Source organism: Canis lupus, chromosome X (genome assembly GCF_003254725.2).
Source record: "Canis lupus dingo isolate Sandy chromosome X, ASM325472v2, whole genome shotgun sequence".
NCBI lineage: Eukaryota > Metazoa > Chordata > Mammalia > Carnivora > Canidae > Canis > Canis lupus.
In genome coordinates this window covers 5718092-5731826 of record NC_064281.1, presented here as the reverse complement: position 1 = coordinate 5731826, position 13735 = coordinate 5718092, and the positions used below count along the sequence as shown (strand labels likewise).

General features: G+C 43.8%; 1 protein-coding gene across 9 annotated transcripts in view; it reads left to right on the top strand.

The window, feature by feature from the left end:
- Positions 1–13735, top strand: part of LOC112652600 (uncharacterized) — a 430970-nt gene that overhangs the window by 284271 nt on the left and 132964 nt on the right. For 2 of the 9 annotated variants that reach the window (XM_049107663.1, XM_035711474.2), the window contains one exon: positions 4244–5393. The exons of 6 other annotated variants lie outside the window; for them this stretch is intronic. In XM_049107663.1, the coding sequence (XP_048963620.1) occupies positions 4244–4537 (294 nt within the window). In that variant the 3' untranslated portion in view covers positions 4538–5393. Of the gene's footprint in view, positions 1–4243; positions 5394–13735 lie in introns of those variants that run through there. One more of the 9 variants, XR_007409452.1, reaches the window with a different exon arrangement.

Sequence of the window (13735 nt, the reverse complement as noted above, 5' to 3'; positions counted from 1 at the left end):
TTTTTGAATGATTCTACAATTATGAAAAATTGCAAAGATATTCCAGAGAGTTCCTATGTATCCTTTGCCTGGCTTCTTCTAATGTTCACATCTTACACAATGACAGCACATTTGTCAAAACTAAGAAATTGACATTGGCACAGTCTTGTTAACTTTTGCTAGGAACCTTATTTGGAAATCCTGAGTTTTCCCACGAATTATCTCTGTCCCAGGATCGCATGCATGCAGGATCCCACATTGCATTTAGGTAACATGTCTCCTACTTTCTTCTGATTTGTGACAGTTTCTTCTTTTTTCCTTTTATGACCGTTTTTGAGGAGGACTTGTTGGCTATTCTGTAGGAAGATCCTCAGTTTGGGTTTGTCTGTTTTCTCAGACCAGGGTTTTGGGATTTGGGCAAGAACATCACAGAGGTGAAGGGCTGTCCTCAGCCCAACAAGGATTTGTAAGGTCCCTGTGTCTTATCACTGTGATACCAGCCGTGATCACTCAGCTCAGGTACTCTCTGCCAGGTTTTTTCCCTGTAAAGTTCCTCTTTTCCCCTTTCTGTACAGATCGAGTATTTCAGAACAATTTGGTTCATGTCCACTCTCTCCTCAAAATATGCTAAAGCTTCTCCTCTTATTCTTACAATGTAAGACTTTGCATGGCTGGCATCTGCTTCCAGCTGACTTCCCCTCTGATGACTCCCCCTGGTTGTCCCATCCCATCTTAGGCCGCTGGTATCTTGCTGCTCCTCAAATGCCTCAAGCATGCTCTCACCTCACGGTGTTTGTCAGGAACGGCTCACCCCACTACTAGTGTATCCCAGGATTCACGGCCTTATTCTTCTTCAGTTTTCTGCATTTACAACCTGTGTACAACTTCTCCACCACTCCACATGCTGTCTCCCTTTCCCCAGGCCATTTGCATCTGCTTCAAAAGCATCTAGCTTTTGATAGCAGCATCTGGGATTCCTTTGCCTGTGTTATTCCCATGGTTGGCTGCTGGTGTGGCCACAAAGGAGCTGCTCAAACAAATACAATCAAGTGACAGAAAGTCGACCATGAGCAATCTCTGTATCAGTTGAACTGATGTGTTAGGTAGTTGCAGTATTTTCTGCTCCAGTAGTATACAAAGAAGAAAAACCCTGTTACAAACCAGGAAACCAAAAGGGAAGTCCTTTTCAAGAAAACTTTCAATTTTGCATGCCAGAGTTGTCAATTATAATGAGCTACATAGGACATATGCCTGACCTTAAATATCAGAATTTGGACCAGTGAGTTAAAAATTTTAAGATTTCTTAAGATTCAAAATAAGATCATTCTTTAATCAAGATATTGCTGTGCATCAACACCTCAGAGCATCAGCCTGTTATGAGGTTAAGGATCATTTGAGAGCACACTTAGAAGCGAGCGGTGTGGCCCCAAAAGGGTTAAATTGGTTAACTCCCTAGTAGTAGTGTGCTTGTTATAGGATTAAACAGTAATGAGTGTCTCAGCATTTATTACACAATAGAACAATGGGAATTCTCACTGGAGGGCGGCTATTTAAAAGAAGACTAGTAGTGGATTTTCAAGTAATACATTTTCATATGCTCATCTAAATTCCTCAGTTTTTGTTTTTTGTTTTTCTTAATCCTGTGGTTCTCTGGACATTGAGGCTAATGGCCATCCCTCATCAGGATGAATTTGGGCAATCTGGAGGTGTTTGTTCTTCTGTTTGCCAGGAGGAGCCAATCTCAGTACTTTCTTTTTTTTTTTTTTTAAGATTTTATTCATTTATTCATGAGACACAGGCAGAGGGAGAAGCAGGCTCTATGCAGGGAGCCCGACGTGGGACTTGATCCCAGGTCTCCAGGATCAGGCCCTGGGCTGAAGGCAGCGCTAAACTGCTGAGCCACCGGGGCTGCCTAGGAGGAGCCAATCTATTATCTTACCTTCTTTCTTTCTTTTTTTAAAGATCTATCTTTGTATTCATGAAAGAGAGAGAGAGAGAGAGGAGAGAGAGAGGGGCAGAGACACAGGCAGAGGGAGAAGCAGACTCCTCGGAGAGCCTGATGCAGGACTCGAATCCCAGGACCTGGGATCACACCCAGCCCTGACCCCAAGGCTGACGCTCAACCGCTGAGCCACCCAGGGTCCCTCTATTATCTTTATCTTTGTGAACACATATTTTATTTGTAAATACACAGGTAGCATATGATGGTGCACCAAACAAGTACTTGGCAGTATTGAGGAGCTGAAGGAATATTCTAAAGTCATAAATTAAGAGAAGGCGGAAGCTGGAATATAAACTGCTTTATGATGGACCTTTTCCATCATTTATCTTGAGTTAATCAGTATAATGATCACAGATCATCCTCAGAATGAGGTCAGTATAGGCAGTCTGCAAAATTTCAAATAAAGAATTATACAACTAGCACGGAATGTTTTTATGTATTATCCCACTGGATACAAATAGACATCTCTTATTATTAGAAAAACCATTGTTGGTAGTGATATGTTTAGAAAAAAATAAATGGCAACTATAGATGTTCTTTATTTCCCATTGTTGCCGCACATTCCAGTTGCATTTTAACAATTTTGAAACTCAGTATTACTCAATATTACAATTTCAAGGTTGTTTCTGGAAGAAGGAGAGATATTTTCTTACATCTGTGATAAGAGCTTACTCATGTTCACCAATGTCTTTACATTATACTCTTGAAACACCAGTAACAGATTCCTAACTAATCCTGATATGTTTGCATTATTTTCTAGTTTTCTTTTTTTTTTCGGAGACTGTGACACACATTTCTGTCAAGAAATTTTACCTCCCTCTAATGACTAATACAGAGCTTAGATAAAACAGTAGGAGATGTATTTCTCAGGTTACTAGAAAATCCATTTGTTTTTAAGACAAACATAAGATTACTTTGGTAGAGCTTCAAGTCATAATTCTTCAGGGATAACAAAAGTTCTCAATAATATGTGAACATTGTAATTTTGAAGAATTATATTGTTCCTTTAGCAATCCACATGGTGTCACTTTTATATTTTAGCAACCAGGGTTTCTAACAAGTAAGAAATGGTTACCCTTCCAGTTTCCCCCAATCCTTCTGCTGCTGAATCGAATTAATAAATTACTGCTGACAGAAATTTGAGTGTTCCAGAATCCAATTTATGAAAAGATATCTTAAGAATACCCAGCAAGGGGTGCCTGGGTGGCTCAGTGGTTGGGTGGTTGATCCCAGAGTCCTTGGATCCAGTCTGGCATCAGGCTCCTCGCCTGCTTCTCCCTCTGCTTACGTCTCTGCCTCTCTCTGTGTCGCTCATGAATGGATAAATAAACTCCTCAAGCGAGAAGTTTACTTGGGATTCTGTCTCCCTTTCCTTCTGCCCCTTCTGCTCATGCTCTCTTTCTCTCTCTCTCTCAAATAAATCTTTAAAAATTTATTTAAAAAATTTGTGCAATCACCAATAACTTTTTTTCTCCCCCCACCATTCAACATGGTGCTTCAAAAAATTTTTTTAATGTATTAGGATTGTATTTATTCATGAGAGACACAGAGGGAGAAGCAGGCTCCCTACAGGGAGCCTGATGTGGGACTCGATCTCTGGACCCCGGGGTCACGACCTGAGCCAAAGGCAGATGCTCAACCACTGAGCCACCCAGGCATCCCTGGTGTTTCAAATTTAAGCATGTTAACAGAAGTAGCTCTGGTTTCTTCACTTCAATTGTCATGAGAGATTTCATTATATGAATATGTCATAATCCATCCATTTCCCTCTTGCTGGATCTTAGATTTTTTGTTTGATTTGTTGTTTGCTATAACAAGCAATGCTTTAGAAAACATCTATGCACCTCCCTCTTTGTGGACACAGGGGAGAATTTCTCTAGGGCATAGAACTAGAAGTAGAATTGCTGGGTTGTTGATTATACCAATCTTGAACTTTATTAGATTTTGCAAAATTGCCTCCAAAGGGGTTGTTCTTTCCCACCAGTTGTGTGTTGTATGTGTTCCCACTTTCTCACTTTCCTGGTTTTATAACACTTTTCATGTCTTTGACAGTCTGATATGTGTGAAACCCCATCTTGTTTGCTTACTTATTTACATATTTATTAAGTTTGCTTCTCTACCTTCAAACTTCCAGATGTGAGACAATTCTGGAAGTCTTTTCTCAGTTGTTGGTTACTGTTTAAGTAAGTGATATGCTTAATGAAGAAGACAGGGTGTAGTTGGGTATTTCTCTTTGTGGTGTCATTTCTCTTTCCCTTCCAGGATGGAACGTACCAGGGCATGATCAAGAGAGCCAGCTTGCAATGTAAATATGGCGATGACAGACTTAAAGTTCCACATGAGACAGCCTCTCTCTTGCCAGAGAGGGAAGCTCTTCCTGGATTAATGAATATGTGGTGGGTGTGGGGATTCTGGATGAACAACATGGTGTTAAAATTGGCAGTGACACCCAAAGGACATTATATGATTCTCTTACTTTTATTGGTGACCTCAGAGAATATACCACAACTGCCTTCTACAGCTACTTATGAAAGGGATTTTCTTTACCCCTTTTAAACACTAATCAGTTTATATAATTGCTGACCCAGTGGCTCTGCTGTGCTCCAACTTCATTTCCTGTCTCTTCAGGACTCCAAATTATATCCAGCTACACTGGTCGTCTTCCTACTTCTTGAGGATGCTAACCACAGGACCTTTGCACTTGCTACCCCTGCTACTGTCTGGAAGACTTTGTTTCTTAGGTCTTCACATGATTGGCTTTTTTTTTTCTTGATTGGCTTTATAAAAAATCATTTGTTCTCTCAGTTCAGGAGTAAGCCTCCTTAGACAGTCTAACCAAGACCATTTGTCCCTTCTTTATCATATTACCTTGTTGTATTTTCTTCATAGTACATATATAAAATCACCCCTACCCCCCGTTTGAAGATATAAAGGTACATAAGACTCTGTCTAGTCACTAACAGTCTGGAAATGTGGCATGCTTTGGGATGTTAAGTATAGCAACCGTGATCATCTCAACTTGGGGGCAAAGATACTACAGGCTCAGTCCTCAAGGAGAGAAGATTGATGTTCAGAAAGGCCACAATTCCTGCGATCTTGGTTTGCAACTTACTGGTCCATCCAAAATTAGATAGAAAAAAATGGGAGGAAAATAAGTGCAAGTAGAAAATAAAAGCCCAAGGCAATAGTATAGTGGTTGCTCAAAGAATGAGGTGGACAAAACATAACAAGTGTTGGCAGGGATGTGGAGAAAAGAAAAGAGCAGTAGAAGGTGGTTACCAAGGGCTTAGGGGGTAGCAGAGATGAGGAGATACTCTTCAAAGAGTACAAACTTCCGGTTATATGTGATTAACAGGTCTGGGGATCTAACGTGTGGTATGGTGGTTATAAACTAATAATACAGTACCATAGACAAATGTTACTAAAAAGAGAAAGTAGATCTTGCAAGTTCTCACAACAAAAAAGGAATGGGGGACGCTGGGGTGGTTCAGCATTTGGGCGTCTGCCTTTGGCTCAGGGCATGATCCTGGAGTCCCGGGATCGAGTCACACATGGGGCTCCCTGCAGGGAGCCTGCTTCTCCCTCTGCCTGTGTCTCTGCCTCTCTCTGTGTGTCTCTCATGAATAAATAAATACAATCTTAAAACAAAAACCAAAAAAACAAAAAAGGAATGGTAGCTATGGGTGGTATGGAGGTGGTAATCCTTATGCAGTTTATAAATGTATCAGATCAGCACATCATAACCTTACACTTACACAGTGCTGTGTGTCAGTTATAGCTCAGTAGAGCTGGGGCAGAAAAGACATGCTGGGCTTATAGTTAGCTGTGTGACGGGGAGCAAGCTTCTGTCACCACTGTTTATCTTTTTTCATGCATATATTTATCTGTTCAGCCAGCAAAAGGCCAGGTCTGTCAGGGCAAGAGGAGAGGTCAGGAGTACAGTATGCCCTGCTTTTCCCAGCAGTGAAAGTCCTTCCCAACATGAAACCCCATCCTCACTTTAGTTTCCCTGTAAAAAGGAGACAAGGCATCCAATGAGTATCCAATTAGATCAACAACAAGATGCAGCGTACAGACAACTGCAGTGGCATTGAAGCACCAATGGAAGGTCATGGTTGCTGAATGACCAGGTTCAAAGCTTGGGAAAGCCTACATTTTTTTCGACCTGTACTTGAGAAAAACAGGAAATGATGCTGAGAAACAGGCTTTGTATTTGGACAAAAGCAGGAATTGCATTTCATAAAGCTTTTAGGGGCAGAGATGGGTAGGAGGTAGAACCTGTGGTTTACTTGAGTGCTGCGTGAACCTGGGTGATCGTGTAATTTAAGGTAATCAGCAGTAATCAGACTTACTGAACAACAACAAAATAAGATGCCATTTGGGACATTAATAATTATTAAATGTCATTAGGAGCATTGCCAATACAAAAGACACTAATGGTGCCTCCGGGCTGCTAGAGAAGGGTATTTATTTTCCTAAAGCCAGGCACTGAACTAAAAGGGCTGCCCTTTGGGACATAAGATATAATTACTGGTTGAGAAGAAACCGTGCAGGTTAGCCATTCAGGGGGTCTCACATGGCTTGAACACCATACTGTAAGTATAAAACAGAACAGGGCTCGGCAGCTGCTAAAGTGGGCTGCCTGGTCCCCTCAGTCACAGAACTGGGTCTCCAGACATGCTGGTTGCCAGGCCTGCTACGCACCTGAAAACCTCCTCTTTCTATCCTTCCAAGTGACATCCTGCTAGCAGAGTGCCTCCAGGTCTCTCACAGGTCCCACAAGAACACCCTAATTATGATCGGAAAGGAGAAGGTACTCTGGTGGAGCTGTTGAAAAGAGGTACTCAGCTAAACAGCACAGAACCCAAAGGCATGTGATCAAGCATGGCTTTCAGGTGAAAGCTGTGCACAATTGGCTCCTGTGATTTTCGCCACTTAGGGGGAGTGCAATAAATGTCAGTCGGCCAAGTGCTCAAATCCACTCTCCGTTACAAAGCACTGGGTGCAAAAGTGGCTTGGCCCAAATATATAGAAGGCTTCTACATCCTGCAATGCCCCCCACAATCCCCACAACAAAAAAACTATCTGGTCTAAATAGTGCCCATAAAGAGAGAAAATGGGAAAAATTAGAGAGGGTGACAAAACATGAGAGACTCCTAACTCTGGGAAACAAATGAGTAGTGGAAGAGGAGGTGGGCAGGGGATGGGGTGACTGGGTGATGGGCACGGAGGAGGGTACTTGACAGGATGAGCACTGGGTGTTATACTATATGTTGGAAAATCGAACTTCAAATATATATTTATAGTGCCCATAGTACCAAAGTTTGCAGCCCTGCTCTATCTGAACAAGTAGATGTCACGCAATGGGCTACTTAGCCATCAGTTTACTCCCATGCACTCCCATCAGTAGGTAGGCACCAGCTAAGGCCATTTCATTGCCTACATATGTACTAAGTAAATAGTACTACAACGTCCTCATTTCCACTACCATGTAAAACTGCAATTGCATTACATGCTGGCACACAAAGAAATGCACTTTCAACAATACCTCCCTCCTGCTCTCCGGGAGTTGACTGCCCCAGCATGTCTGGAACTAGTGGGGGATGTTGGTAACTTCAAAGCAGAAGGTCCCAGAGTGAAGACAAGGTCTATTTGTCTTCACCAGAAAGACTGAGGACACCTGTGCTTTCAGCCAGATCTCGTGTTAATCTCATGTGATCAGGGTTCTCCTCCTGACTTTGTCCAAGGCATTTTATTTCATCCCATGGACAAGTAGAATCTTCTGTGCTAATTTCCTCTCAGAATGTATCCTTCTGTAAATGTTTAATGAAAGTTGGGCACTGTTCAAAGGACGAGGGATAAAAGGTTTGAAATGGACAGATCATCGCCCCTACTGGAGAAAAGGGAGTCTCATTAAGGGCTGGGAAGGTTTGCAGCCTTCAAGAGCCTTTTTTCTAAGGAAGGATAGAGGTGATGGTATTCAGCTGGAATCACAGGGTTACAGGTTGAGCGATGACTGTGCCGCAAGTACTCACGGCCCAAAATAGAAAATCTCTGTAGAAAAGATGACGCATTTTGCTGACTGAGCCCTCTTGTCCCAGAACATGTGTGGAGGCTCCAGCTGGGAGGGCATGAGAAGGGAGCTGCCCACCCCAACCCCCCAGCATGGAGCAGATCAGTGTCATGCTTCTGGGCAGCATCAGCTGAGACAGCAGCCCAGCCCAGAGGCTGCCCATCTAGAATAGCATTCCCATATCATTCCCAGAGGGAAACCGAATTCCCAGTTGGGCTTCATAAGCAACTTGGAGGTTCCTGAAATAAAGAACCTAGAAAATCAGCAATGCCTTATAATTGCAGAATCTTCGATGTTTAGGAGACCTGACTGTAGTCAGCGCCAACTGTCCACTTGGGCATATTTCCAGATTTCAAGATTGGGGCTGTGATGATGTGTTTATGTCCCAAAATGCACTCTGCTTTGTTCTCCACCCCCCACGCCACTCCTGAAGGTTTATGGTTGTGGACCACATCAACTAGAGGCATGCCCTGGGGGTTCAGATTGGGTCCTACCTAACGTGGTCCAACCGTGAGCCCTGGCAGGGGCCAAGAGGGAGAGGAGAGGGGCATTTGTTCCCAAAACCTTTCCCCACGAGATCCCCTTAGGCTGGCCATGTTGCTTTACTGAGGGTCATAGCTTATATGATGGAGGTGACCTACATTGTGTACCTGTAGTTTACATTCAGTAAATATACCAGCATTTCATAAATCGTTTCAGCTAACTGACCTCATTTCTTCCAGGAGTTCCTCATCGGTGGGAGCTCTGCCCTATACGTGTTTGTCCCTAGCTCCTCAAACAGCCAGCCCTTCCCCTTTTTAGGGTCTTCAACCTCCTGGTCTCTCTGTGGAACACTCCATCCTTAATACCTTGGTGGCCCCATGCAGGTCTATCTTTGCTTACCCAGACCTTTCCAGGCTGCCCATCTAGAATAGCATTCCCATACCATTTGCAGTCCAGACACCTGCTTCATCTGTTCATTTTCTTCCTGGCTCCTGACTTGCTCTGAGGCAGTGTTGCCCCAGATAGTTGTCTGCCTATTCGGGGTCATCTTCCTTGTTAAGGGTGTGTCCTTCATGAGATTTCTCTGATTGGTTTCTCTCATTATGGTGCTCAGAATAGTGGGGGAGGAGGGGTTTGCAGAGGTGCTCCATAAATGTTGAGTAAAAGGAGCACTAATACAAGAGTGGCAAGGTCACAATGATGTTTTTTTTTTTTTTTACAATGATGTTTGATAATGGTCACTGTTTCTCTAGGGTGGGAAATGAAAATTGCTTAAAAGGTAAAGAAGTTGCTTAGAATACTGATGTGGAAGGAACAGGAGACATGATAAGGACAGGGGGTATGTGTGACCTGCTGTGGTTGCAGAACCTAAGGCTGACCCTCCCTTGGGCAATCCCTTCCCCACTGAGTGTGGGTAGGAGCCTATTATATGATTATATATTGCTTCCTTCATTATGTTGCTTTATATTGGTAAAACAGAGAATATTGGGGTAAGGTAGGTTTAATCTAATCATACACACCCCTTGAAAGTAGAGGTATTTTACCAGCTGGTAGCAGAAGGAGAAGTCAGAGATACTTGAAGTATATGAAGGGCTCAAGGTGCTGCTGGTGGTTTGAGGAATGGAGGGGCTATGTGAGAAAGAGTGCAGGTGACCTCTAGGAGAAGAAATGACCTTTGGCTGACAGCCAGCAAGGAAATGGGGACCTCAGTCCTACAACCAAAGGAACGGAATTGGGTTTTTAAAATATTTTATTTATTCATTCATGAGAGACAGAGAGAGGCAGAGACATAGACAGGGGGAGAAGCAGGCTTCCTGCGGGGAGCCCAGTGTGGGACTCAATCCCAGGATCCTGGGATCATAACCTGAGCCAAAGGCAGATGCTCAACCACTGAGCCACCCAGGTGCCCCTAAATTTATTTTAGAATTTATTAGGCAACCCAAATGATCCTGGAAATGAATTCTTTATGAACATTGTAGGTAGCAACACCCAGCCCAGCAGACACTTTGGGAGTGTCTTTGGGGACAGCTTTGGGAGACCCACGGTGCAGAACCTAGCCATCTATCCTGGACTTGTATCCTACAGATCTGTGAGCTAATAAATGGGTGTTTTAAGCTGCTAAGTTTGTCATTTGTTTTGTAGCAGTGGCTAAGTAATGTAGCTATGAAGCTAGGAAGGGGCCATACCTGGAGGTGTGGTGGAACAGGCAAGGGAGGAAAGGAGGGGGGCTGGTGTTCTCTGCCATCCAGTGTATTCCATGTGGATGTGGATGAGTATGTAAAGGGAGAGAGTCACAGCTCTGCTTCCCTATTAGGGTGATCCATGCTTGGTGACCATGGAGTTGATGGTGGGCTCTTCCCAGATGGGTGTGGTACAGCTCTCAGCTCTCTCCAGGCATCACTCACACACAAATATTTCTCCTGATACACAGAGACATTTTACTCATTAAAGCACCTGGGTCCTGGAGGAAGAGGGAGTGAAACAAAATAAGACCTGCTTCTGGGTCTGTCTAGACTGGAGGAGGTCCAGTTGGATCATCTAGTGTGATCTTGGGCAGATTTATAACAGTGTATTTGTTCATAAACTAGGGCTAGTAATTCATATGTTGCATTTCAGAGAACTGAATTAGAAATATAAAACTTATTGTCCTGGGCCTGACATATAGCCAGGTCCTCAATAAAGTTTGTAAAACAAAGAAAGGAGAACTTCCAACAGTTGATACAGAAAATATATGTATGAGTGTGCTCAGGCTGCCATGATAGATTGCCTCAGAGTGGTGAGCTCAAACAAAAGACATTTATGTCTTACAGTCCAGAGGCTGGGAGTCTGAGATCCAGGCTTAGGCAGGGCTGGATCCTCTCGAGGCTTCTCTCCTGGGCATGTAGACTCTGTCTCCTCCGAGTGTCCTCACATGGTCAGCCCTCTCTGCTTGTTTGTGTCCTAATCTCCTCTTCTTACAAGGACACCAGTTATGTTGGATAAGTACCCACCCTCGTGACTTCATTTTACCTTAATTATCTATTTAAAGGCCCCATCTCCAGATACAACCACTTCCAATTCTGAGACCCTGGGGATTAGGATTTCAACCTGTGAATCTGTGAATTTCAACAGTTCAGCTCATAACATGTAAAACCATGATACACATTCATGGCCAAGCGAGGCTTTTCCATCTGTTCATATTAAAGCCAGGCTAACAATGCTTTCTCTTAATTTTTTCACCTTTGGTGTAAATGGATGTAAAGTGGCTGCATTTTAGATAAAGTGACTCGTTTGTCAACCCTGATGGAGTTAAGAATTTGAACACATCGCCTGGAATCCAGAATAATGCAGTAGAGCTAGGTTTGCAGTGACATTGGAGAAGCACTTGTACTCCTTTTTACAATCCTCTGACAACACAGGGTAATTCTTAGAGAGTAATGGAGCTGTACCCTACACATTCTGTAGAGTATAGGTCTGGCATAAAAGCTGTGCTGTACAGAATGCCTTCTCACCTTTAAAATTTGATAGATCTTGGGGTGCTTGGGTGTCTCAGTGGGTTCAGCATCTGATTTCAGCTCAGGTTATGATTTCAGGGTCCTGGGATCAAGCCCCACTTTGGGCTCCCTGCTTAGCAGGGAGTCTGCTTCTCCCTCTCCCTTTCACCCCTCGTCCCTGCTCATGCTCTGTCTCTCTCAAATAAATAAAATATTTAAAAATAAAATCTGATAGATGTTTGGCTTTTAGGTTAAATCTCATTCTATTTTGTGAGGCAGTCTCAGATGTAAAAGGATCCAGTGGGATTTTTTAAAAGTCTTGTCCTAAGTACAAAAAAACAAGGAAAAGAAGACTATACCCTGTGTTGTTTCTGACCGTGAAAAGGCAAGATGCTTCCTCCTTGTCTTGATAAACTGTTAGCAATAGGTCACAGTGGGTGCCTCCTGTTCTCGGCACTGGGATGGGGAGCTGAAATGTCAGTGATGAGGCGTTTCCATGGGGATCTATCCCTGCTTCGTGGATGTGGGCATATTCTTCACGCCCACATTCCGGGATAATGGGTGGTGGTGGTATGTTCTGCTGTGCCCCGTGGTGCCAGGCATGAGCTGTGCACCTGGCCTCCGCAGCAAAGTCTCCCACAAAGCAGGTTGGATTTTAGTTAGGGGAGCTCACCTGCTTGCGCATTGTGCTCATTTCCACAAACAGGACGTCGCAGGATTCACATGGAGCCTCAGCCAGAATGTATTTTGTTTTAATCAGTCTCAGTAGCTGAGGCTTGCTTGGATAAGGTGTAGTAACTTGCCATGCTGCTGGCACCTTGGCCACATCTGCTGTGCAAGGCCATCCTCAGCTCCTGCAGCCCATCTGCAATCCTCCATGTCACTCCTACTGAGGCCACCTCTTCATCTAGAAAGCAAACAGACCCCTTACCCCTTTGGTTATCTTTATTTGTTTTATAGGTGTTTGGCCATCTATCATTTATGCTCATAACAGTCACTGTGTACACACTGCTTTGGGGATTGGATTGATAACACGCACATTTCTGGCTTTTGATGACTTTTCATAATCCCTACCTAAATTGCTATGGTTTAGTTAAGTCTTCTGTTTGACCAGCACTGTGGCTTACATCCTAGACACAGCTGCTCTCTTGCTTGTCTTCCTTTTGATCTGACCACCATCAATTAGGTGTGATTACCCGATAGACACAGGTTTGGGCAATTTCTAATGCAGTGTTCCTTCTGGGAATATCTATCTGAGCAAGACTGAAATAGCTACTCCTCTAAGTTAATGGTTAGGGAACCAAGCAAGTGAAAGGTGTGTTAGCCGTCACGCTCCAGGGTTCACCTCACTTCTCTGAGGGAAATATGACTCTTCTCACTTTACAGATGAGGACACCAAAGGCTCAGAGAGTTACTGAAGCAATCTCTGTGTCATACCCAGCAGAGCTGGGACACGAACCCAGTTTCACCTGACCCCACAGTGCGTGTCATTTCCATTAGCACTGCACAAGGGAGAAGAGACCATGTAGAAAATATGTAGCTTTTTTAGTGGGTTAGAAAAAAAGTTGTGTTTCTTCTCATGGGTTCTCTTTCTCATCTGCTTCTCCATACTAATCATTGACTCCTTCCATACATTGCCAAATGTCCCCAGGGCAGGAATATCATCCCTCCCTCCCTGAGAATCACTGCCTTATGGGTATGGTGGGTAATGAGAAACAATGAAGTAAACGCTGCTTCTTGCAGGTTTTTTTTTTTTTCCTGAGTCTGGCCTGTGGACCACCTGTGGTAGGCAGACTAATAGCCATTCTCTCCCCCAAAATATATGTATACCCTAATTGCTGAAACAGGGAAGATGTTGACTTGCAGGATAAAAGGAACTTTGCAGATGTAATTAGGTCAGGGACCGTGAGATGGGGAGGTGATCCTGCATTATCGAGTTGGGTCCGAGGTAATCACAAGGATCCTTCTAAGAGGAGGACAGAAGATGATTTGACTACAGAAAAGGTGTGTCAGGGGATCCCTGGGTGGCGCAGCGGTTTGGCGCCTGCCTTTGGCCCAGGGCGCGATCCGGAGACCCGGGATCGAATCCCACATCGGGCTCCCGGTGCATGGAGCCTGCTTCTCCCTCTGCCTGTGTCTCTGCCTCTCTCTCTCTCTCTCTCTCTCTCTCTGTGTGACTGTCATAAATAAATAAAAAATTAAAAAAAAAAGGGTGTGTCAGAGTGG